Source organism: Salminus brasiliensis, chromosome 9 (assembly GCF_030463535.1).
Source record: "Salminus brasiliensis chromosome 9, fSalBra1.hap2, whole genome shotgun sequence".
Taxonomy (NCBI): Eukaryota; Metazoa; Chordata; class Actinopteri; order Characiformes; family Bryconidae; genus Salminus; species Salminus brasiliensis.
Genome location: NC_132886.1, coordinates 40,098,554 through 40,123,013, shown reverse-complemented (window position 1 = coordinate 40,123,013; position 24,460 = coordinate 40,098,554). Strand labels below are relative to the sequence as shown.

Sequence of the window (24,460 nt, the reverse complement as noted above, 5' to 3'; positions counted from 1 at the left end):
AAGCGTTCTAAAACACAAGTGTGCCCTAGAAAACATTTGTTATGCTCTATAAAAGTTCACAAGCAGCCTCTTTGCTAACGCACTAGCATTCTAAAAGGGTGCGCACTAGCTTAGCATTGTCGCAGTTTAGCATTCTAGAACAGACCTCTGTGTTCTAGAAGACAAACATACCCTGGCTGAACATTCTAGAACACCAGCGTACCATAAACAACAAAGCGTTCCAAAGCAGACCCAAGTGAAGACGTCTAGAACACAGGTAGGCCTTACCTAGGCATTCTAGAACACAACTGTGCCTTGCATGTTCTAGATATATAAAATAAAAAACTTGAATCATGTAGAACACGATCGTTTTTGTTGTAATTGAACTGTATTTTGACTCAATGCTCCACAACAGTGCGGAAGGTGTTTTTTTAATCACCCTGATTTTAATCATTTTAACTCTAAAATCTGTCCTGAAGTAAAAGTGTAAAACTGACTGAACGAAAATAAATCAATAATAAAAATTACATTCAAAACTCAAGGACTCTGAATCTGAGCAGTGGGCGTGGCTGGGGCTCCAGGAAACACGCCCCTGCTTACTCATTTGTTCCAAACCCCGCCTTTCGCGCGGAGATTGGCTGGTCTGTGTGTGTTCCTCTGTGTTCTACAGTTGCTACGGTGATGTGAACAACTTCTCAACCGTCCAATCAGCGAACTGCTTCTGAGTAGAAGCCACTAGCCAATCCTGATGCTCGGCTCTGACGTCACGATCCTCATGGCAACGCTGTTATATTTTTCGATTGTTTTTATTTAGGTTCTGAAAAATAAAAGGATATTAATATTCCTGAATCTGATCTGATACAGTTTTATATAAATAAGTGGAGAGTTCAAATGAGTGAAGCGCTGTTTGTCACATTATAAAATGTATGTAATAAATATGAAGTTATTTAAGTTATTTAAAATTCTGCAGGCTATAATGTTAGCGTTTCTGTACAAAATGTAATTTAGTTATATACATACATTCACCTGTTCATTTTTAAAGGCATTGATAATGTGTGCAAAAGTTTTCAATAATGATAAAATAAATATTGCATCAATTTTAAATAATAATAATAATAATAATAATAATCATAATAATTAGTTACACGCATATACACAGAGTTAAACACACTTTGCACAGTTCTGCTCATTTCCCCTTATAATCAACATCCTACCTTATTTTTCTTGTATATTAAAACTTTGTATGTTACTTATAAACTTTGATAGATTGAATAAAAATATTAATAATAATAGTTACTTTTATATAAATGTTCTTATTTTGTGTCAAATATATATCTAGTTAGTTTTAGTTCACATTATATTTTATTGCCATTCAGTGCTTAAAGTCAGTAGCATTGATAATGTTTTTAATATTTTATTTAATATGTTTTATTATGATATTTTATTTTATTTTATTTTATTTTATGAGTGAAATTATTTAATAAAAACGACACAAAAAAACCTTTTGTCGAAGGCAGGCTCCGAGTCGTGGGCGGGGCTTGTTCATGCCGCGCTGGCTGATTGGCTGCGGGGGTGTGCAGCGGATGTGGAATCAGGCGGCACTTCCTCGCCACGCAGCTCCCGGTGATTGAGGTGGAGGTTGCGGTCCCGGAGTCCGGTGTTGTCGGTAACTCGCTCGCTCTCCCGCCCGTGCCGGTGTATGATCGTCGGTCTGCTCCGCAGCTCGCGTGAGAAAGTCTCGAGCGCTTTACGTGGGATCGCGCGCGCCATGAAGCCGCAGGTCGTGTTCGTTCTGGGCGGTCCGGGCGCGGGCAAAGGGACACAGTGCGCCAAAATAGTGCAGGTAGGAGCCGGTCTACCCCTCATTCAACCATGATAACAATAACCTGACTGTAATAATACAGTAGATATAATATAAATATATATGAAAAAAAAAATATATATATATATAAATGCATAAAGCGAACGCGCAACAGCAGCTCCCGTGCATTTTCGCTCTGTTGTTGGGGCGCGCGCGCACTTCCGCATAACCTCTATTATACATGTAATCATTTTTCGAAATATTTATTTATGCATTTTATTCATTCATAACATTTAAACACACCGTTAAGTCGAGCGTGTATGCAAATATCGCTGCATGTAAATAAGTATGCTAATTAGCACATAGCAGTATCCAATCACGGTTGATGTTGATGTTTTTTCTTTCAAATCGTGATTTCCTTTAATAAGCTTATTAATTAAATAACTATATTTAATTTTCTGATTTTCTGTCCCTTCTTATTAATAGTCTATGATAATAAAGGTGAATTTATTCACCCTAGTTTTCTTTATTTCCTCTACAGTGGTGGTGAATGGACTCAGGCTGTGACTAATGACAACACAAATATATATTATATTATTATTATTTATATATATTATATATTATTTATCTCCCCAAACCCACCAGTGTTCTGTCAGGGAGCTTTAAGAGGTTCAGAGGTTCGTACCATTCACCACCACTGTAAGCGGTTCTGACCGGGTAAGTTTTTCTCGAACAGAGCGTTTCCCACCAAACCCACCAAACCCAGCCCCACTCTGACTCGGTTCGTTTACATCTTCACCACCTAATATTAGCAAAGCCTGTCCAAACCTGCACACGTATGCAGAGACTGCCTTCATAAAGCACTATTCATACATCCTGGTGATGCCTGTTTACCCAGTCCCCACCCTCACCCAGTTCATATTCCCCACTTCACCCTCTGCCTGGAGTTAAGCTTACTCATCATTAAGCAACAGCAGTAAGCTTGTGTGTGTGTGTGTGTGTGTGTGTGTGTGAACGTGGGTGAAAGGTCCGTTTGGATCATACCACCACCCTGTATGCATCACTTTGCTCCAGAAGGAAAGATGCTAGCGTCGTTTCCATTGACCTCCATTGATTTATTTATTATTTTTTTACTTCCTCCAGAACATCAGTGAGGAAAGGGGCCTACTGTTCATTCAGCTCCATGTTAGCTATGAACGTCTTGGGGAAACATCTCCTGGGTGTACGCCGATACAATAGTATCGCAATTATGATTCAGTATACTGGATTTTTTGAGATACTGTCAGCAAGACAAACATGGTTTTGATATTGTGATTTGTGAAGGAAAACTGTCATAGTACAAAAAACACACACCAACATTCAGAACGGTGGGATCTGAAGACAACACTGCTATCCACTGGTTGGGGTATAAACACAACACTAAATGTGTCAGACACTGTCTGACACCAATCTTTATATGTAAACTATTTTTAATAATCAATACGGTGTATTTGAGAGTCGATACAGTATTGCAAATCATAATATCACATACCTTGATATATCAATATTTTCTTACATACCTAATGCTAATGGTGTTGTGTTGGTTCAGCTCCTGGTCTGTGACTCCAGATCCCATCAGAACAGATGCAGGTAAACATAAATCTAGTAAAAAGGAGAAACCTGGACGCCCCCCAGTCCACAGCGTGGAGGATGTGTTCAACTCCATCAGCAGCAGCAGCAGCAGCAGCAGCTCACCTGATATACCAGCAGCTTGTCTGATCTAAACTGTGGGGCTGGATTATTTATACACACACAAAGATCGGATTTTGGGGCAAAATAACCTGATTGAGGCGTCCCTAGTACAGGTTTCGCAAAAGCATCCGGTCATGTTGGGGTTAGGCTCACCCAGTCAGAACTACGCCCAAGCACACTGTCCACGCTGACGTCTGTCTAATATAACCGCTCTCGTTCAGCTGTTCATAACCAGTTTGACCGGTCACTGTAATGACAGCAGGGTGTTTTAGTAGTGTGTGGGAAGGTGTGGGTTGGCCTTATAATTAGGAGGCGGGTGATGCTTTTCTTTGAAGCGGCATTATGTGAGATTTTGTATTTTTTGGTGAGGAGTGTAATTCACGTTTGCACTTTTACACCACTGCAATAAATACAAAATTAGCTCTGGGCGGCCCCTCATGGACAGCTGAGAGATACAGAAGCAGTATCTAAAGGGGAAAGAAGCATGCGGACTGAGGGGGCAGAGTGATATTACAGGACTTTACACTAATATGACTCGTTACGCAGTTTATCTGCAGTGTATGTATTAGTTGCAGATGAATAAAAAAAAGAATGAATAATTTTAACAGATAATTTTGTGTCTAACTGTGTTCTTAGTTTTAATCGCCTTCTTTTGTGAATGGTTATAAACATGGATGTCGATAAAATTATGCAAAATATACAATGATAATATAATTGAAAATAATTATTTTAAAAGAAGTGTGAATGATGTCAATATTGGCCACAATAGGGTCTAATATATATACCTTTGGTCATGGTAACGATAATATACCGCCGGTGTATACAGTGTTGTAATGGAGGCCTGCAAGCTCCAGTGCTGAATGTCCCTCGTGTTTCTCAGCATTACAGCTACACTCACCTGTCTGCTGGAGACCTGCTGAGAGAGGAGCGCAGCCGCACGGGCTCCGAGTTCGGACAGCTCATCGACAGCTACATCAAGGAGGGCAAGATCGTCCCTGTGGAGATCACCATCAACCTGCTGAGGAAGGTACGGATCTCGCTGTGTCAGGGGGGAGACTGTAAGAGTGTACATTTTCATAAATAAACAGCTGACATTGAAAAATGAATATCCAGTATGAAGCTCTAATAACATTAATATCCAGAATGAAGCTCTAATAACATTAATATCCAGAATGAAGCTCTAATGACATTAATATCCAGTATGAAGCTCTAATAACATTAATATCCAGAATGAAGCTCTAATAACATTAATATCCAGTATGAATCTCTAATAACATTAATATCCAGAATGAAGCTCTAATGACATTAATATCCAGTATGAAGCTCTAATAGCATTAATATCCAGTATGAAGCTCTAATAACATTAATATCCAGTATGAAGCTCTAATAACATTAATATCCAGTATGAAGCTCTAATAACATTAATATCCAGAATGAAGCTCTAATGACATTAATATCCAGTATGAAGCTCTAATGACATTAATATCCAGTATGAAGCTCTAATAACATTAATATCCAGTATGAAGCTCTAATGACATTAATATCCAGTATGAAGCTCTAATAGCATTCATATCCAGTATGAAGCTCTAATAGCATTCATATCCAGAATAAAGCTCTTATAATGATTTTGAATCTCCAGGCCATGGAAGAAACGATGAAGGTAGACGAGAAGAAGTTTCGCTTTCTTATTGATGGCTTTCCTCGTAACCAAGACAACCTGCAAGGCTGGACAACGGTCATGGATGGCAAAGCCGACGTCAAATTTGTCCTCTTCTTTGACTGCAGTGACGAAGTGAGTCACTTTCTGGTCTGTTTTTTTGTAAAATAAAATGTTTGATATAAATACATACTGAAGTTGATAATTAAACTTTGAGTATATTTTGTATGGCAGTGAATTGTCAATGTATTTAATATAAATCAGTATAAATTCTATAATATAATTATTTAGTAGTTGGCTAATATAAAAGATGTAATTCAAATATTTAATAATGACATTAAAATCATAATTTAAGGATGAAAATAAAATTTGAGTATTAATTGAATAATAGAACTTATGATACAATTTTTATTTTTATTTATTTACAAATTTAGTTGATCTAACAGGTACAGTTGGTTTGAGTGACTTGCTGTGGGCGTGTGTTGGCACTGTGTTTACGCTGGGGTGGTGTGTTGCAGGTGTGCATCGACAGGTGTCTAGAGAGAGGGAAGAGCAGCGGCCGCACAGACGACAACAGAGAGAGTTTGGAGAAAAGGTCAGTTCGGAGTTCAGCTCCAGGCCTCGTCAGTCAGTCAGTGTCTGGTGTGTGAAGTTTGAGGCTTCGTGCTGTTATCTGTGAAGGCCGTTTTTGGCTGCGGTCCCTGTTTTCAGCTACGTGATGTACTTCAGTCTGTGATTGTAGATAACAGCCGTCGTCCAGTAAATCCGAAACCATTACTGAACCCCTCTGTTTGTCAACATAAGGTTTGAGCTAGTGGTAAACTTTCCAAGAGGGCCGCTCGTCAAGCTGCTTTTTCTGAAAGATGAAACCCTCGTTTTACTGCAAAAGACTTTCAGGAAGACGGAGGAGGATATTCTGGAGGGGTGGTGCGCTGTTCTACTGTGCAGCGACTCATGCACTAATGTGACCTTCATGGAAGAGTCATGAGAAGAAAACCTCTCCTGTGCCCTCACCATAAATTTCACCTGAAAGGAAAAACCCACACATGCAAAGAACACCTATCCAACTGTGTGCCCATGCTTGCCTTGGGTTTGTGCTGCAGCCAGTGGCAAAGGGAGCATTGAGTTAAATACCAGTGGTAATGTTAGCCTCGTAGCGCCAGTGCGAACTTCAGACACCAATCATTTTGGGATAAATGTAAGCTTAAGCGTAAGGTTAGCTGAACTATCGCTTTAATGCCAGTGCAGCTGGTGGTGAATGTGGTGATCACTAAGTCGCACTTGTTTCCCTCACAGAATCCAGACCTATCTGCAGTCCACCCGGCCCATCATAAAGCAGTACGAGAAGCAGGGTAAAGTGCGCTGCATCGACGCCTCGCGCGACGTAGACGAGGTGAGTTCCCCACACGGGTCTGAGAACCCAATTCCACACCTGAACACATTAAGACCGCCTTGATCTTCTATCGGATAGGACTCTTTGGACTTGCTTTTCCAACGTCACACAAGATTAGCTGGCTCGAATGCATCAATGAGAACACAGATTAAGCCTAGGCCTGACAAACCAGCCTTATGTGGATAAAGGTTTGCAGACACAGTTTTTCATGGTAACGCGTGTAACAGCTTGTACTGTTATGGGAAAAGCTTCACTGATGTTGGATGCTTAGCTCTACCACTCCAGCTCCTCCTAAAGGTATTGGACGGAGCTCCATCCAAGACAAGACAACCATATTTGGACACCTTTAACCCATCCGTGCAATGAAAACACACAAAGCTGAGGGGATTTATACCCCTCTAGGCCATGTTTGGCATTGGGCACCTCTGGGGAGCCTTGGTTCATGTGCTCATGGCTGCTCCCAAGAGTCAGAGAGAGCAAATTGGCTGTGCTCTTTCTCCTCATCACTCTTAAGGCAATGCTGGATTGGCAGCAGTCTGACTTAACGTGTATCTGAGGAGACGTGCGTTAAGTCCTTGCTCTCCTAGTGTCAGAAGCATTGCTAATGCTACGGGGAGCTACGAACGGGTGGGTTGATTGGCAGGGCCATCGTCAAAATTAAATGAAATAGCTTTACATGGGTTTGAAACCTCTTTATACACTGAGCTCCCCTGCCTGGTCTTCTTCTAATGTGCCCTTTCTCTCAATGTCTTTCATGCAGGTGTTTGCTGACGTGAAGAAAGTCCTCGACAAGGAGGGCTAGAGCTCCTGAACTTCCATCTGCTGACCTGCCATCAGCTCAGAATCTTCTAAATGTTCTTTTTATTAATGTCAGCAACACTATGCTTTGTTTATGTACATGATTTACCTTTTTATTCATTTAAATGTACTTTTTTTTGTCATTGTTGTTGTGAATGTGTGTGAGAGAGAGCGTGTGAGTGTGTGGTTGGGGAGGGGGGAGGGGGTGCGTGACTGTGCATTCTGTCACCCTGCATCCATACTTGCTCAATAAGTTGCTGCAGAGGAACAATATTGCAGTAGGGAAAAACTGCCGGGAATAGAGGAGTAGAGTCCTGTTGAAGGTAGTTCTCATTGGACTGATCTATGGTAGCTTCTGCCTTTGTGTGTGTGTGTGTGTGTGTGTGTGTGTGTGTGTGTGACCTCACATGTGGTCAGCCTGGGACACGTAGAATTATGGATGCGTTTGTGTCGTCTGTAGGATGAAGCGTTGTCATCTTTAACTATGCCAAATGGCCAGAACGGCAATCAAAGGGGGCCAAGCACAGACGGCAGAAAGCTACAGCATCCAAATGGTTTAGATGGAGTGTCTGTTGGTTATATATGTAAGCAGTATGTATACACCAGTGTTTCCCAGCCGCGGTCGTGTAGGTCACCTACGCTGTACGGTTCTGTATTTTCCGTTCAAACAGAACCTGATTCCTAAAAATAGGAGAAAAAAACACAACTATGAATGTTTACTACGCGACTGGAGATGAGGAAACACTGGCCAAAAATGATCTTTGCAGCCTCTTAAGCTTTTTCCTAAAGCGAGTTAAAACAGGCTTGTCATGCCTAGAACCTTTTGTTTTAACGGTATCTGTAGGTATCTATGTGCCCTTGGCCCACCTCAAGTCGTTCTCTTCGGCTGGGAGGCTTTAAGATAAACGCTGTTGAGACGTCTGGGTTTGGAGGCAGTGGTAACATCTGTGGGATCAGTCATGAACAGGCTGTCCTTGTCACGCTGGGCCAGAAATGCGGTGGTGTGTGTCCGCTTGCAGCTGCTGCAGTACAAAGCACTCTTAAGAGAACCCACTTGAAGACAAACGTCCACTGACAACACAATAAAAACACCGTCTGCTACCAAATCATCCAGTGCTTTGTCTTACACTCAACGTCCACTTCTAACTTTATCACCTGACGGATACTGAGCAATTCATAGTGGATACTCAATAATACATAACACATACATGTACTCATAACTGAATAAGGAATAGCAGATACTAATGAATTCATAGTAGAGATAATATCATTTATAGTGGATACTGAATAATAGATAATGAATAATTCATAGTGGATATTGGATGATAGACTGAATAATTCATAGTGGATATTGAATAATAGATAATGAATAATTCATAGTGGATATTGGATGAAAGACTGAATAATTCATAGTGGATACTGAATAATAGATACTGAATAATTAATAGTATATACTAAAAGATTCATAGTGGATACTGAATAATTCATAGTGGATACTGAATAATAAATAATTGTTCATAGTTCTGGAATAATTCATAGTGGATACTAAATAGTATGTAATGAATAATTCGTAATGGATATTGAATAATAGCCCATTAATAATTCCAGTAGTTCTGGAACAAATCTATAGTAGTTATTCATAGTGGAAACTTACGTGATTTGTAGTAAACTTTAAATGATTCATTGCAGACACTGAATAATTCAGTTACTTGATACATGATTTTTGTATAGTAGTTATCAAATAACGAATATTACGAAGATAACGTAATAATTTGCAGTAGTTACTAAAAAAAACAGTGGAAATGTAATAATTGAATGTAATTACTGAACATTTCATAGTAAATATTGAATAAAGTAGTAGTTACTGAATAATAATAAGGCCAAATAAGCCTTAAGAGTTCAAGAGGTTAACTTAAATGAATGTTGTGAATAATTTGACCAAATTATTGACAGCATCTATAAACTGCACAATTAAAAAAACAACAACTAAGAAACAAATCAAATAATAAATCATAACTATAATACAATGATCATTGAACAACAACTGTGAAATATTGAATGGGATGGGATGACAATGTGTTTCATCAGTGAACCCCATTGGTTTGCTGGAGCGTTATGATATGGGTCTCAGTAAAGCAGCTATTATGATGTAATCTCTCCTCGTCTGCCGCTGTGTAAAAAAGGGACGTTTCATCAAAAGGTTAATATTACCCAGCTTGAGTGCAGCAATCATGCTCAGATGGAATACTGTGAAGCATTGCACAGTGATTACATCAGAGCAGGTGGATTTCTCCGCAGTGGCCAACCGTACTGGTACGTAGATGTTTAAGCTACTCTGAAAAGGCTTGAAATCACTGTGGCTGATAAATAGACAGTATATGTAAGGAAATATCTGAGGAACCTATTGTCACTACTAACTTCCACACCACCAAATTCATTCATTCAGAAACTCACCCAGTCAGAATTGTTCACAGTGGTGGTAGATAAAACCTCTCTGAAAAGGTCTGAACCTTTAAAAGCTCCCGCACAGAAACGTCTTACACAAAATGACCATATCTGTATTGTAGACATAGCCAACGACGCCTGGGTCTATTCACTACCCATGTAAAGAGATCCGAATTGTTAATTTTCTCTACAATGGGCCACAGTGTCACCCCAAATCCACACTCTGAATGCCTAAACATGGAGCTCCCCATAACTGTTAAAAAAACCAAACAAACAAATAAACAAACAAAAAAAACAATTTTTGGCTGCTGGTGGTAAAGTCGTTGCAGTTGTTGCAGTACCAAACATTAGCCAGAAGGTGGCAGTGTCATCTTCTAGAATGGACTGCAGGGACTGTTCCCAAACCTTCTCTCTAAACAGCAGACCTACATGCTACACTCTCTAATGAGGAACCACTTTTTGGTTCTTTAAAAAAACGTTTGGAGGTTCTTCTTTGGTTCTTCAACCAAAAGTGCCTTTTACGCTCCTCGGTTTTGAACAGTGTCTCTTCACATATACATGAATTAACAAAAGCAAACTGTGATATCAAATATTTTATTACAAGAATGGTCGGCCCTCTTTTGTATCAAAATACTGTACAGTGTTAATAAAGGACCCATAAATAGAACTTTTTTTTTTTTTTTTTTAAGAGTACCCGCTAACATGTACCATACTCAGCAAGTGCAAAAATAAACATCATCTGGTTTCACATTCACAAAAATAATCATCTATGTTATAAACATCACCCGTCCCTATAATACACTTTTTGCATTATTTGATGTTTGGGGCATTTTTTTTTTTTTTTACATTACAAAAAAATGTACAGAAGCCCATCAAATCTGTAACAATCTAACACTGAACAAAAGGTGTGGTCCTGATTAGTGCCCTTCATCCGTGTTCCGCTTGTGGTGGAAGTACCTAGTGGTGGAGAATGCGGGCAGCCACACACTCTGTAGGTGTACCTCTGTGTTCTAGTGTGCGCTTTGGTTCAGTCTCTGCGTACGTGTTGTAGGTTTCAGCGCTGGACCTTGCTGTTGGTCACTGCTCCGTGTTTCTGCCGAAGGTGCAGCCTCAGCTGGCTCTTGTGGCGGAAGCGTAAGTCACATTTCTCACACTGGGGAGAGAGAAGGCAGAAGATTCGTCAACATGAAATAGACTTGGGAGATTAAACCCTAATAAGAAAAATCACCAAGATCAATTTTTGGTATCGATAACACGTGTTTTGTAATATTTTCAATACTAACGCAGAATAAACCCTTTTTATGAAGCCCTCAAATTCATAAGAAACAATGAATGAGCAGGTGTCCCAATACTTTTGTCCATACTGTGTACATCATATCATGCAGCCTTCAGCTGGAGCACTTACGTGGTAGGGCTTCTCGCCTGTGTGTATGCGCAGGTGGCTCTTCAGCGTCTGCAGGTGGCGGAAGCGGGTGCCGCAGACGTCGCAGGAGTACGGCTTCTCTCCGGTGTGAATGAGCACATGAGCCCTTAGGTGAGCCACCTGCATATATGGGACGAACGGTTAGCTTGGGGAGGTAAAGTAGGACATAGACAACCAACCGATCTCATGGAGATCTGCCTTCTGCAGTGATTAGATGGATCAACTTGCAGTTTTAGTACACTACTACTAGCAATAGCTAGTGGCAGTCTGAAAACTACAGACAGTAGGAAAGGTCATTGGTTTGAGGAGATTATGGTAAAGGTAAGTATCAGTGGTCATTATTTAGGAACACATTATTCGTACCCTTCCCTATAACCGACCCTTCCTTCTGCACCTCAGTTCTGCTGTCTGCACCTACCTGGACGAAGCATGAGCCGCACGTCTCACACTTGTATGGCTTTTCCCCCGAGTGGATCCTCAGGTGGGTCTTCAGGTTGGCTGGTCTGTTGAACTGAGCGCCACACACGTTGCAGCGGTACGGCTTCTCCACTGTTACGCCACATGCCGAAACACAACACACTGTCAGGGCAACTGCGCTATCTTTCCAAGGCTTTTACTGGGTAAAGTTGTCCTCATCAGGTTTGAAAATGGCATGAAAACATGTTTTATTAAAATATTCAAATGATTTTATTAGCGCTTTGTGCTGGATTTACATTTAAAAGATGTTCTGGATAAACTCTATCTAGAATACCATATATTGCCATAGCAGGAACCACCTAAAAATGCCATAGCAGCTACCTAGAAACTCCATAGCAACTAACACACACCACTGTAGCCGCCTGAGATTCCATTACAACCACCTGGGAAACCATAGCAACAGTCTAGCAACCCATTAAATAAATCATCTAGAATTAAAAATAAGCAATTGTAACTATTAATTACTTTATAATTATTATTATTTATAACAATCAACAGATACAAACAACTGGTTCAAACTGACTTCCTTTTCCAGTTATTATTCATATTAATAATATTATTATTATTATTATTATTACTAGCATAGCAGAAACAAAGCTCTTCACCTACCTGGATGGACAGGCTTGTGGCTATTTAAGTTGTCCTTATAGGAGAATGTGGACTGGCAGCGGTCGCACTTGTATGGCTTGCCCTCCTGGAGGCGCTGGCGGTTCTCTGAGCTCATCTCAACTCTGGAGTCACATTCACTGCAGACCACACTGTTGTTCTCTGCAGGAAAACAAAGACGTTACCCAGTCTGGAAAGCTGCCAAACGTCCAAAACCTCCTCACAATCACAGTATCCGGCTCAGCCTGATAAGTCTCAAGCATCTGTGCAGATGTAGAGGGGTTTAGTATATAAACACTAACCGTGGGTTATCTCGGAGCTGCTCGTGTTGCTCTCATCCTTTAGAATGTGGATGGATGTTGACAGAGGCATGGGATCCCCTGCTCTTTGACTGAATTCCTCCGAAGACCTGCAAACAGGAAAGAGAACGGTGTCAGGAGTCATAATTGATTCAAATCATGGTGAATATCAAGTTTTAATAAAGCTTTGAGTCATTTTCTAAAGAATCAGAATCGATTCAAATCATGGTGAATATTAGGTTTCAATTAGTCTTTTTTTAAAGAATCACGATTCATTTGAATCATGGTTAATGGTAGAGACTGAGAATTGATTCAAATCATTAGCATATGATAGTTTTCCAAAGAATCATAATCAAATTGAATCAAATTGTAGGTAAATTCATGTGCTGCACTGTACAGTTACATAGAGAATATTGCCAAAATCTAATCAAATCATGATTCACTGATTCATTTTCTATAGAATTCCCATTTTTGAGAATTTGAGAGTTCAGTATCCACAGAGCTCCTAAGCCTCCTAAAGAATTGAACTGAATTACTGAATTAAACATCCATGGGCAGCTTTGCGACCAACCTGCTGTTGCTATTCGAGAAGCTCATGGCTGTGTGTTCGGTACTCCTGGTGTTGGACTCTATTGCTGTTTGGGAGGGATTCTCTGAGCCGTCGGCCGAGTTCAGCACGATGAACTTGTACTTCTTCCAGTTGTGGACCTTCGCCTCGCTGGCTGAAGCTCTCTGAGAAGAAGCTACCTCTCTGCTGCAGCCGCTGGACTCGGCTGGAGAATTGGGCTGGCAGTCTGACCTCAGAGGGCTGCGAGGTCCGATAATCTGAGAATGGCCAAAGTTCTCCATCTCCTCTGACTCTACCTTCATACCGGCTGAGCCTGCTCTGTCCCCCTGATTCTGGCCCAGCTGGAGAACCACGGACGGACGGACGGGGTGGTAGATTGGGGAGATGCTGGAGCTGTTCACTTTGATGGAGGCCTCGCCTACCGGAGGAGAACGCTGGCCCTGGGTTATTACGCTGTTGCTGGGAACTTGCCAGACGAGAGGTTTAACGCTGGAGACGGCGCTCCCTGGAAGAGGGAGGTGTCCGTAAAAGCGTGTGGGGCTGCTGGTGGAGGTGCTGATGGCGTAGTGGACGACTGGAGGCCCGAGGGTCATCCCATTGCTCCTCGCAACGTCGCTGTGGTTGAAGGAAACATCTTGAGGTAAGCATGTGGAGTTGGCAGGTACTTCCTCTCTGGGCTGCTTCACACACAACCCCCTGTGGGGAGATAAACAGAACGGTTTAACCACTGACGCACATAACGAGATAACATCTGTAAACGTCTGTAAACAAGGATAGAAAAACATCTGTAAATAACTGAAGGGGGAAAAAAACCCACATCTGTCAACATCTGATCGGCGAAACACTTGGAGAAGGTTATACTACATAGTTATGAGAGATGTAGAGAAATACACACATATGTCTCTGGAGTACATTCATAGTGCACAATAAAGTGCAGCCAATCAGAACATAGCTCATTTGAATATTTCAGGTTGGATATGATCATATGAAAGGAATGTATATACTGTGGTGTATAAATCCATGTAAACATCATGCAGAATCTGGGATCTTTGAGCTACCTGGACTCCATGAACTTCTGGCAGGTTTCCACCATGTGCTCCATCTGCAGGTACACGGCTGTGTTGAGAGTGGCCAGGATGAAGCGCTCTTTGAGGGTCAGGCAGGAGGTGTACATGAACTCTAGGAGTATAGCGAAGCCATTGGGGTCCACTTTTGTGTCCAAGCTTACGACTGTAGGGTCGCTTTTTAGAGAATTGACGAACAAGGTGTAGAAGAAGCCGCTTTAAAAGAAAAAATATAAGAAGTCATTAAAATCTGTAATTAGCCACTATTAGCCACAGTACGCTCAGCAAAAGCAAAAAGGCTAGTCCTGGAATTCATTTTTCTGAGTTTGGGAAGTGAAATGAGAGAAGTGGTGGGGTGAGTGAAAGCAAGTCCTGTGTCTATAACGACCGAGAAAACCTCAGCAGTTGTTTAGCTCATCTGGAAAGCAACAGTTCTGCAAAAAATGAAAGCTAATAAACATGACTGATCACTGAGCAGAGATGCAGTCGATCCGCGGGACATGTTTGGTAAGTGCGGTGTGCTTCATTAGTTTAGAATAGGAGATGCTAGGCTAACACTGCTAACAAACTCTGGCTCATCTTAAATGATTAGATCTGAATTTATTTGCTCCAAAAATCCACCGAAAAGCTAAATTACAGAATAAAATAGTAAAATTAAATTAATTTTAACATTTAACTCAAAATCTAAAAACATAAAAATAAACAGCTGCCCAACTGTTCAGCTCTGTGGAGAAGTGTGTGTTTGTATTTATAAACTAAAGCAAGTCACACCGTCTTCTAAACATCCAAACACATCCATCTACCAAACTCTGAAGATGTGGAGGAGTCCTGAGAGACGAGTCGAGAGACAAGCGTTTTTAAGGCCGTGTTTACACAGATGAGTAAATTGGTGACCGTCTAAGTCCAGTGTTTCTTAGCAGTGTATTCTTAGCCTAGCATCTCCAAATGTATACTAAAGAAGCACACATCAGAAAGTGAACATGTCTGGGCTGATCAACTGAATCTGATCACTAATCAATCATGTTTATCTGTGTGGTACTTCCTCTTTAACAATAAAGGTGTGGTGACGGCTCGGCTCAGCTCAGCTCACCTGCAGGCCATAAGCACTGTTTTGTGGGCGTGAAACTGCTGCCCTCCGACCACAATGGTGACATCGGTGAGGATGTTCCGGCTCCGCAGGCGGTTGAAGTTGAAGAGCACGTCCCCCGCATGGCGAGTGAACTGGATGCAGCCGTCCGCTGCGTTACTCATGCTATCGGACTCTGTAAGAGGGAAAACAGTCAATCGTAACTTTATGTCCTTGGAGAGTCGATCTCCATCTGTACACATACAGATCGCTTCAACCTTCCCGCTGGAATTTCAGTGGGAATAGATGGAGCGGGTTGGGTGGGGTGGAAGGTTTTAGGCTAGTATACCCATAGATCACTGTACTGTAGCTTGCACTTTTCCATAAAAGCAACAAAAAGTTATTAACAAAAGAGTTTTTGTTTAATTAATGTATTATTTCATGTTTTTTTATTATTATTTCATGCTTTGTTTAAATGAAATTCAATGAATCCAATGCAGATTCAACTATACCGATTTTGGAATGGAGTGGATTTTTTAATATCTAATAATTTTTTGACATAATAAAATATTTGATAAACTTTTTATCAAATTAAAATAACAATATGATAAAAAAATTGAATTTTGAAGAATTGATGTACTATGTAAACAGTTAGTTTACAAAATTACTGTACAATCCATTCAAATGTTATATTATTTAAATTATATATAATGTTACAAACATTATTTATAGTGTATCATCAATATAATAATTAGTATTAGTAGTAGTAGTATTTTTGGTATATATGTGCATGTGTAATAAATATATGTAAACATCATACAAAGACTTTGGGGAATTCCTGGACCCTATGTCTGGACTCTAAATAAATGTAAATTAAATTGTTTAAATAAATAAATACATTTTTTTTGATTGTCTATATTACACTACTGCAATTCTCTAGTCACATTTGCATGTATGCATGTATTTATTTTTTTATTAAAACTAACTAAATAAAAAACATATACATTACACACACACTTATATATACATATATACAGATAGGTGGTCAGAAATAAGGTCAAATGTAAGGTCAGAGATTTACACCCCTATTACTATAGAGCATGCTCCATGCTGTAAAGGTTTAATAGGCCTGTTTGACTTTCTAGGTCACAGGAGTTGAAGGTCTGCTGCGGCCTGTGTACACGGACTTTCTCCTGCTGACTTGTTTGGGACGGCACTGCCCACAGTGATAAACCACAGACCTTTTCTGCACAGTTCCTAGGAATCGAGAGCCGGAAGGGAGGTCTGAGAGTCTATTCAGACCGAAACACTTTCTACATCCGTCACACACACACAAACATCTCGACCTCTAATGAATTACAGCCTGTTCGGGTTGTGAAAGAGCCGTGGAGGTCTCGTCCGCTGACCTTGGATCAGTCTGGCTTCGGTTATCGACTCCCTCACTGGGCTGGAGGGAGACCACGAAGCCTCCAACTCAGAAAGTACTGAACTTTCCAAAAGACTGAACTGTATCGACACCACCCAGCACTGTTTGTAAAGTGGACACGGCGCACAAGTCGCCTCTATTGGCGACGGAACAGTGCCAATATCCCAGTGTGAACACTAGAGGGCAACATAAGGTACGGTATGGTGACCTCAGACCAGTCCATCAGACCACCTGTTTCTTAGAGAGCAACGTGGTCCAACATATCTGACTGAACATCAGCCAATACTGCGTCCACCGGTGGTCGAGTCTACTGAACTTCGCTGGGCAAAATAGAAATATTCGCTCCTCCAATGCGTCCAGATGATGCGTCCATCTGTCCAGCGGTATTAAATAAGACTAAATCCCCCGCTGAGACGCTGAGAGCCACAACAGGTGGCCATATGTCTGTCCACACCTGGTCTGGTCAATGTTACAGTTGCAGACGTTAGCACCTGACATAGACATAGTCCTACACAGACATTTATAATGGCTTATTCCAACTAGCATTAGTAGTCATAACACTTTCTGCTGAGATGAAATGACATCAGACCTTTATGAATAGTCACACAGATTCATGTCGGTCGTCTTAAAAGGATTACGTAGGTGTCATGTACCCTTCTTTTTTTTTTGGTGATACATTACCACTTTTATTTTCCATTCTGGCCAACGTCATTGGAGTTAAGTGGTCTTGATCTAGCTAGGTGTTAAAATGAGTTCTACCACATTCAAGCCATCGATCATAAGTTTGGACACATTTAGCATAAATACGCCCACTATGAAACACTCAGGAACACCCAGGAACTCAGTGTAGGCTGCAATTTACCAACTTTACGGGGCATGGAGCACTGTAATAATGTCCTAACAATGTAATAACGCCTGAAACGCAGCAGAATTCTGCACTTAAAATGTAATAAAACCCAATATCGAGAAACTTGATCATATAATACATTTCCAAAAATGTAATAAGACATTACTTTATGAGTAATAATGGTATTATAACCAGTCTAGCTCCTGTATTGCAGTATTGGGAAGCTGGGAATTGCATTAATATTAGGTGCTACACTGCCCCAGTCTGATTACACTGGGAAATTGCATCGAAATCAGATTTCAGATCAGATTTGACAGACCTGTAGCCTTATTATATTAAACAAGTGATTCCAGCCTGCATAACAGTTTAATATCAAACTGATGAGGTCAATATGGACTTCATTCACAAACAGCCACACTCCAGCTAAACAAGTGGGTCAACCCCAACCTAGTCCGACCTAAGAGTCTGTCTGGGGTTATTTATATCCTAATGACAGCTTTACCGTGCACTTCTACGAGGCATAACGCCAGAAAACACCTCCAAGCTGCGTTAAACGATGGAAAAAGCACAGAAAAGCCCGTTTAAACATCAGTTCAACGCTTTAAAAACTTTTAAAACCAGCTCAGCTTTTCCATCCATGTGAGAAAACAGTCGTACAGTCATACTGCACATGCGCAGAGCATACCTGACATTTCTGCTGAGCAAAAACTCAATATTTTTAGATATTAAACATTTTAAAACTACTTTTAAAACCATTACAACAAAACTATTAACCCCTAACTACCAAACCTAAGTCTGGCGTTAACGGTGAAGTTAATAGCTGTCCTAATGATAGCTACGCTAGCACCTAGCTAACGTTGTTTTCCTAGCTCCTCAGCTCCACAGTCGTGAGTCTTCAAGCCAGGCGCGGCGGCACAAAGTGTACCATAAAGTAGCCTGGAGAGGCTCAAAAACTGTTTAAAGTGTTCTAGATAATTTAGAGAGCGTCTGAAGGCTGTCCCGCCGTACTGACAGGTAGGAGAAAGTCACCTGGTGTGTTATTTTTCCTGGAAGAGCCGTCTGGACGCGGTTCTTGGAAACAGACTTCTGCGAACGCTCAGCTCTCAGTTCTCGGAATTCCACCATCGGCCTCAACCACTGCGCAGCGGGATGGGGGGAGCCCGGCGTAGCTCTTCCCCGCTGCAGCTCGGTTTGGTCTTTGCTTCCTGTCTGCAAACACCGCGAACACGACGAATCGCTTATTTACACGTAAAAAAAACATTAAGCAATATTTGTGGGGAGGATTATTTGAGACAGCTTATCGCAGCCGCGCTCGCGAGTTCCCCGCGCGGTGGACCGCTCCAAACTGGCAGTCATGCTCTACGTAAACTGGCTCGTGTGACTGTGTTTTCTTCAGGGTTCAGATTCATAAAAACATGGTGGCGGCGAGTCTCTGAGGAGATTTCCTCACTTTGTTCACTCAGAGTGGAGCCAAATGTTGAAAACTTGAGTTAAACGTGTTTAGAAGTCCCTGCAGCCTTTCCTGAGGATGGGCAGCGACTTTAGGTGGACCCGAAGGCCTCTGGATGCCCAAGGGCAAAGCCACCATTGACATGCCACTGATTTCCCTTGCACTCATATAAACCACAGAGAAGTGTGTAGGCTCCAGCTCTACACCCTGTCCTCTTCTGAGAAGGCGTACACTATATATACAGTATGTCCACGATCAGCCATAACATTAAATACATGGTTATTATTGTGTAGGTTCCCCCTCGTGCTGTCCAAACAAGCCCTGCAGGTGGTCAGGTGGCGCCCATGACCCCTGTCGCCACTTGTCCTACTTTGGAGCACTCACCTTTGGTAGGTCTGATGTACCTGAAGATGTTCTGACCCAACTGGAAGCAGATAATCAATGTGATTCACTTTAATGTTGGTGGTTTTAATGTTATGGCTGATTGTTGTGCATATATACTGTATATATACACTATATATATATATAGACCAGAGAAGGCCAACTCAGGTCCTCGAGGGCCCTGAGGTGGCCTCCTGAGTCCAGCCGATTAGAGATTCTGCTCACACACCTCACACACACACACACACCTGTTAAATCTGTTAATGACTTCATGAGGTGATTCAAGCCTCTTTGGATTCAAAGACTTAATGAAAGTTCTTCTGCATCCAGTGCTGAATGCGTCTGATTAGCATTCTAGGAATGAAAAGTGGCCGCTGTGTGTGGATGCTACACAAGGTTTAACACAGCCTGGCTTGGTGCGATCTGACTCATCTGACCAAGTGACTGGTCTGTAAATTTCTTTCATCCCAATCTTTCATCCCAAATGTACTGCAAAACTATCAAAAGTAGACTCAACATGTTCATTTCTGACCAAAAATAAACAAGCTAGCGTTCCATGTGTGGACACGCTGAGTCAGATAACAATCACCGGTGGCGAGCCGTGCCTGCTAGGGCAAGGCCTGTTGGATAGTTAATAAAATATCGGCTACATTTGTGTGGTAGTCATGGCGACCGACGCCTGGTTCCATTCAGCACCATTGTAAAGAAAACAGAGTGGGTCGTTTTTTCCCAACAACAAAGCAGAATTTCACACCAAACCCCCCTCTGAACGGGATCCTCTCAAACACAGAATTATGCAGAGATTTTGAAAAATAGGTGGAATTCCCCTTTAATGTAAGCCCTTGAGCTTTTAGGGTCACAGTTTTAGGGAAACTGGCTCACTAAGCACACTGGCTAACACACACACACACACACACACACACACAGATCAAACAGGGTGAGCTAACATAACACTGACACAGCTCAAAGCTCCTGCCAGCCACACACATACACACACACACACACACACACACACTCACTCACACACACACTTTCTCTCTCTCTCTATCTCCCTCCATCTGTCCCTCCATCCCCTTTAGTCTCTTTCTCAGACACATGACTGCCGAGGCTACGGCCGTACGTTAGCAGTCAACAAAGCCGCCATTCAGGCCCAAATTGCAGGACCCCACAAGTCCGTTCCATTTACGTATCTGCAATAAGGCGGCACCGGACACTGTGCACTTGCGCTCTTGTCCTTTGTGTGCAATTACTCCTTTTCGAAAGATCATGGGTGTGTCATGCCCGCTTCTTAATAATTCCCTAATTTGTGTCGTGAATGGTTTATGTAATCATTTTAGAGCCTCTTTTGGAGGGGGGCTGAGCCTACTGAGCCAAATAAGCCTAATGGGACTAATGAGACTAATGGGTGGGGGGTTAAGTCAGCACAAAGCTGAATGAAAACTGCTAGCACAATTCAATCGAGACCCAAAAACGAGGCTCTTATCAATCTGCAATGCTAAAACATCACCAAAACACCATTTCTACATAGTAAATTGGTCGAGGGGTCTCGGGTGGTCCAGCAGACTAAGGTGATGTCACTATGATCCGGTCATGCTGCTAGCCATCGGCAGCCAAGGCCCAGAGAGAGCACAATTGGCCCTGCTCTCTCCAGAGTGGGTAGATGGCGCCCTCTCTCCCCAAATATACGGGTTGGGTGATTGGTGGTCCAAATTGGGGAGAAAATGTAAAAATAAAAACGAAAAAAACAGAGCTGGGATTGGTGTGAAATGGCTCACCACTTAGAATTCACTGTGGTCATGGTGGACAGAACCAGGTGGGACACGTATATAACCACTTTAAAAATGATCTAAACCCACCAGTGAACCTACATGTGTCTTCTGAGCTTCGTATGTAATGTTCATGAAGGTAAAATAGTGGTAAATCTGTAAATCATGCATTTTCTTTGGGGACTATTTTTTGCCACACAACACACCCTGCATATTGCATATGTATCCCTCCACCATTTTAATGATACACGGTTTTAAAAACACATTTTAGACCCCAAATCTTCTCAGAACTCTGGTAGAACTGTGTCTCAGGCATCAGACAGTGTCTTCATCACCAGATTTGGTGGAAGAACTTTCTGTGAGAAGCTTTTAGAAGTTCAGGCGTCTGTCCAGGTCCATTCTCCTCCACTGTGAACAGCTCTGACCTGGCATGTTTCTCAAGCCTGGAACGTTACCCACCAAAGCCACCAAACCGAACCCACGCCAAATGACTCTGATTGCATCTTCAGCAGTAAACCATACAGGAATTTTGGAAAATGGGTGGACTTGCCCTTTTATCCAGATAACAATGAAGATAATGTTAGAAATGTAAACACCTGCGTTTACTTATCATTTGGAGCTCCTCCAGCGTTTCTTCGGAAATCGAGGGTGTCGACAGGGAGAGTTTGCCTCTCTGTCCTGAATTAACAGCCTCTGCTTTTCTGGGAAGGGCTTTTTACACTAGATTCTGGACACACTGATTTGAGGAGGTTTGATTTGATTGCATTCAGCCACACAATGAGAGCATCAGTGTTGTACTGTTGTTGGACTGCTCCACAGCTCAGTGCTGGGGGGCTTTATACCTGCCTAGACCACTTGGTAGACTGGACCTGAGTATGGTGACCTTGGGCTCACCTTCGGCTACTCAATTGGGCTATAGGGACTCTGTTGAATGGTTAAATTCAGCATCTGGACACTTTTGGCATGTGTAGCACAGCTGGCAGCGTGAAGTTCCTTATGGCAGTATTGCCTGGGCTTGTTGCACCACTCGACTGCGAAATGCAAGTCAGTCTTTGTAGCGTTCTAGTAAATCAGATAAGCGCTGGGGTGTGAGGAGGCTTCCTGCTGTCAGTCAAACCTTTTCCTGGTGCTGTGGCGTTAGTGCAAGCCATCACATTTTTTCTGTGCGAATCCAGACTGCCCTGAATAACAAACCCTGCTAACAGAATAGCTTCCAGCTAACAGCAAATTCCATCGCAGCTGCCACACCTTTCGTTAAAAATGAAAATGTAAGACGCTTCCTTCCCCATTACCACAAATAAAGCTCCAGAGGATCGCTCTGAAGTGCACTTCTTCAGATCTGCACTGGAGCTACGAGGCTAACGGGGCTAACCAGTGGTTTGAAGAAGTCTAGCCCCTTTCACCGCCGGACTGGTTCTCAGACCGGTAGTTATATGTTGATGATGCACACCACAAACACACGACGTCTTCCTCTAAAAATAAAGAAAAAAAAAAGAGGCACCATTAGCGAATCAGCTAACAGCTAACTTAGCTGGCTGGAGAACCACTGAGCTCAAATTAGGGAACCGTTTGTTTCTAAAATCTGGGCATTTTCATCTTCCTCATTTTCTACTCTCGTGTATTTGCTAATAAGAGATATAAAACCAAAACTATTGAAAGCTTTCATCTTAAATGTGACTACAACCTAATTTTAGCTCAGTAGCTAGCTGAGTGCCGGTCAGCATTTCTCACTGGTTACATATCTCCAACTGTTATGAGGCATTTCTCCTTGAGCTTGGAAAAAGACATAGTGTAAATAACATTTCTGAAAAAAATATGGATGCCAGTTAATAGTTTAGCTCATCTTGACGATTTAAAGACACACAACACCGAAAAAAAACCTCTTAACTCTTAAAAACTGTACATTGCTTAGTCGTCTCGCTCATAACTTTAACCCCTTAACCTTAGGTTTACTGTTCAGTTATTAATCCTCATGCAGAGAAAGTGTTGTGCGTCATTTTGTATCTCGTGGAGACCCACAGGGTTCTATTTTAGGGCCTATAAAACTGATGTTAATTATGATTATTAATGTAGTTATGAATCTGAAGAAGTGCTCATTGTTATCTCACACCCGCCAACAACTATTTTTTACACCTTCCGCCTGCGTCGTTTACATAGCAACGGTGCTCACGAATATATCTATCTGGTGGTCTCGAAATGAGGTGGGTTCAGATCAATTTCTTGCTATTATCTTGGCAACGGAAAACGCAGGTTCGCCACTGACCAAAAACGACCTAGACAGACGTTCGTCAACAGTCAGGGGTTCGTTGCTATCTTGGCAGTAAATTGTCAACACAGGCACGTGCAGCCCGACGCTCGTACAGCCCCCCACGCTTTACGCCACTGAAATATCAATCAGCCAAAGTCAGTCAGACCGCACCTGGGACAGCGAGAGACATGCTGATTGGTTTATTACTGCACGTTACACCTAAAAACACCCATGATTAATTACGATTTTTTTGCGTAAGGTGTACTGTTCTCACCAAAAGATCGCAAAAATACGGCCCTAAGGGTTTAAACACATTTGTGCTGACTGGGTCCCATTATTAATGCTAATAAACCCCCTGAATTAGGTGCTGGTTGCTGTGTTTAAAAGGCGCATTCCTGTGTTTCTATGCATGGGTGTATGCATCTAAAAGGGCCCAGATTACTACAGGCCCACTCTCCTGGTTGAGAACAGCTTCAGTGTGAACACAAACTGGAGTTCGTGTACCTCTTGGAGAGCCGGTACGGTTCCCAGGCAAATGTGACTTGAACGTTCATTAACATGAACAGCGCACGGGCTGTTTTGAGCTGTCTGAGCTATTATTTACAGTGTTTCCACTTACTACAAGGCATGCCCTAATGGAAATGGCATTCTGGGAATTCTCCGAATGACAACAATGCAGTCTTAAGATCAGACAGCGTCCTCAGCTTTCGAGCTCAGGCATTCGTAGCTATGTTAGCCAGACAGCACAGCGGTTTCCAGGAGTTTCCAGGAGAAATCCTTTCCTTGTGAAATTCCCACCCTTGGTTTGGACTAACAGGCCAAGGCCTTAGTGGATTTCATTCCAAATTCAAGTGCCCTACACAGCAGTGAGCCCTCAGAGCACATGCATGGTGGTCTGGGAAGTTCACAGCTTACTCACAGGCTTGTGACATAGTACCCCCCCCCCCCTTTCCCTTCCCTTCCCCTTCCTCCCAGTATCTAGGGAAGCTTTCTAAGTTATTTCTCACTAAGTTGGCAGGACGTCAATTTCTCATT

General features: G+C 42.0%; 2 protein-coding genes across 4 annotated transcripts; one reads left to right on the top strand and one right to left on the bottom strand.

Annotated features, from left to right (window-relative positions):
- The first annotated feature begins 1,569 nt into the window (after positions 1–1,569).
- Positions 1,570–8,465, top strand: cmpk (cytidylate kinase). Its single transcript, XM_072687020.1, has 6 exons — positions 1,570–1,822; positions 4,392–4,538; positions 5,151–5,303; positions 5,687–5,763; positions 6,465–6,561; positions 7,322–8,465. The coding sequence occupies exons 1-6, from the start codon at positions 1,679–1,681 to the stop codon at positions 7,361–7,363; spliced, it is 660 nt and encodes a 219-aa protein (XP_072543121.1). The 5' UTR covers positions 1,570–1,678; the 3' UTR covers positions 7,364–8,465.
- A 1,923-nt stretch (positions 8,466–10,388) lies between these two features.
- Positions 10,389–22,558, bottom strand: bcl6ab (BCL6A transcription repressor b). 3 transcript variants are annotated; one of them, XM_072688424.1, is made up of 9 exons: positions 22,550–22,558; positions 15,332–15,503; positions 14,236–14,457; positions 13,181–13,873; positions 12,613–12,719; positions 12,314–12,472; positions 11,646–11,776; positions 11,210–11,347; positions 10,389–10,957 (listed from the first exon to the last, which is right to left on the bottom strand). In XM_072688424.1, the coding sequence occupies exons 2-9, from the start codon at positions 15,490–15,492 to the stop codon at positions 10,859–10,861; spliced, it is 1,710 nt and encodes a 569-aa protein (XP_072544525.1). In that variant the 5' UTR covers positions 15,493–15,503; positions 22,550–22,558; the 3' UTR covers positions 10,389–10,858. The 3 variants fall into 3 exon arrangements, with proteins under 3 accessions (XP_072544525.1, XP_072544524.1, XP_072544523.1); XM_072688423.1 differs by lacking the exon at positions 22,550–22,558 and adding an exon at positions 18,610–18,690; XM_072688422.1 differs by lacking the exon at positions 22,550–22,558 and having other exon boundaries at positions 15,332–15,888.
- Between the last annotated feature and the right edge of the window lie 1,902 nt (positions 22,559–24,460).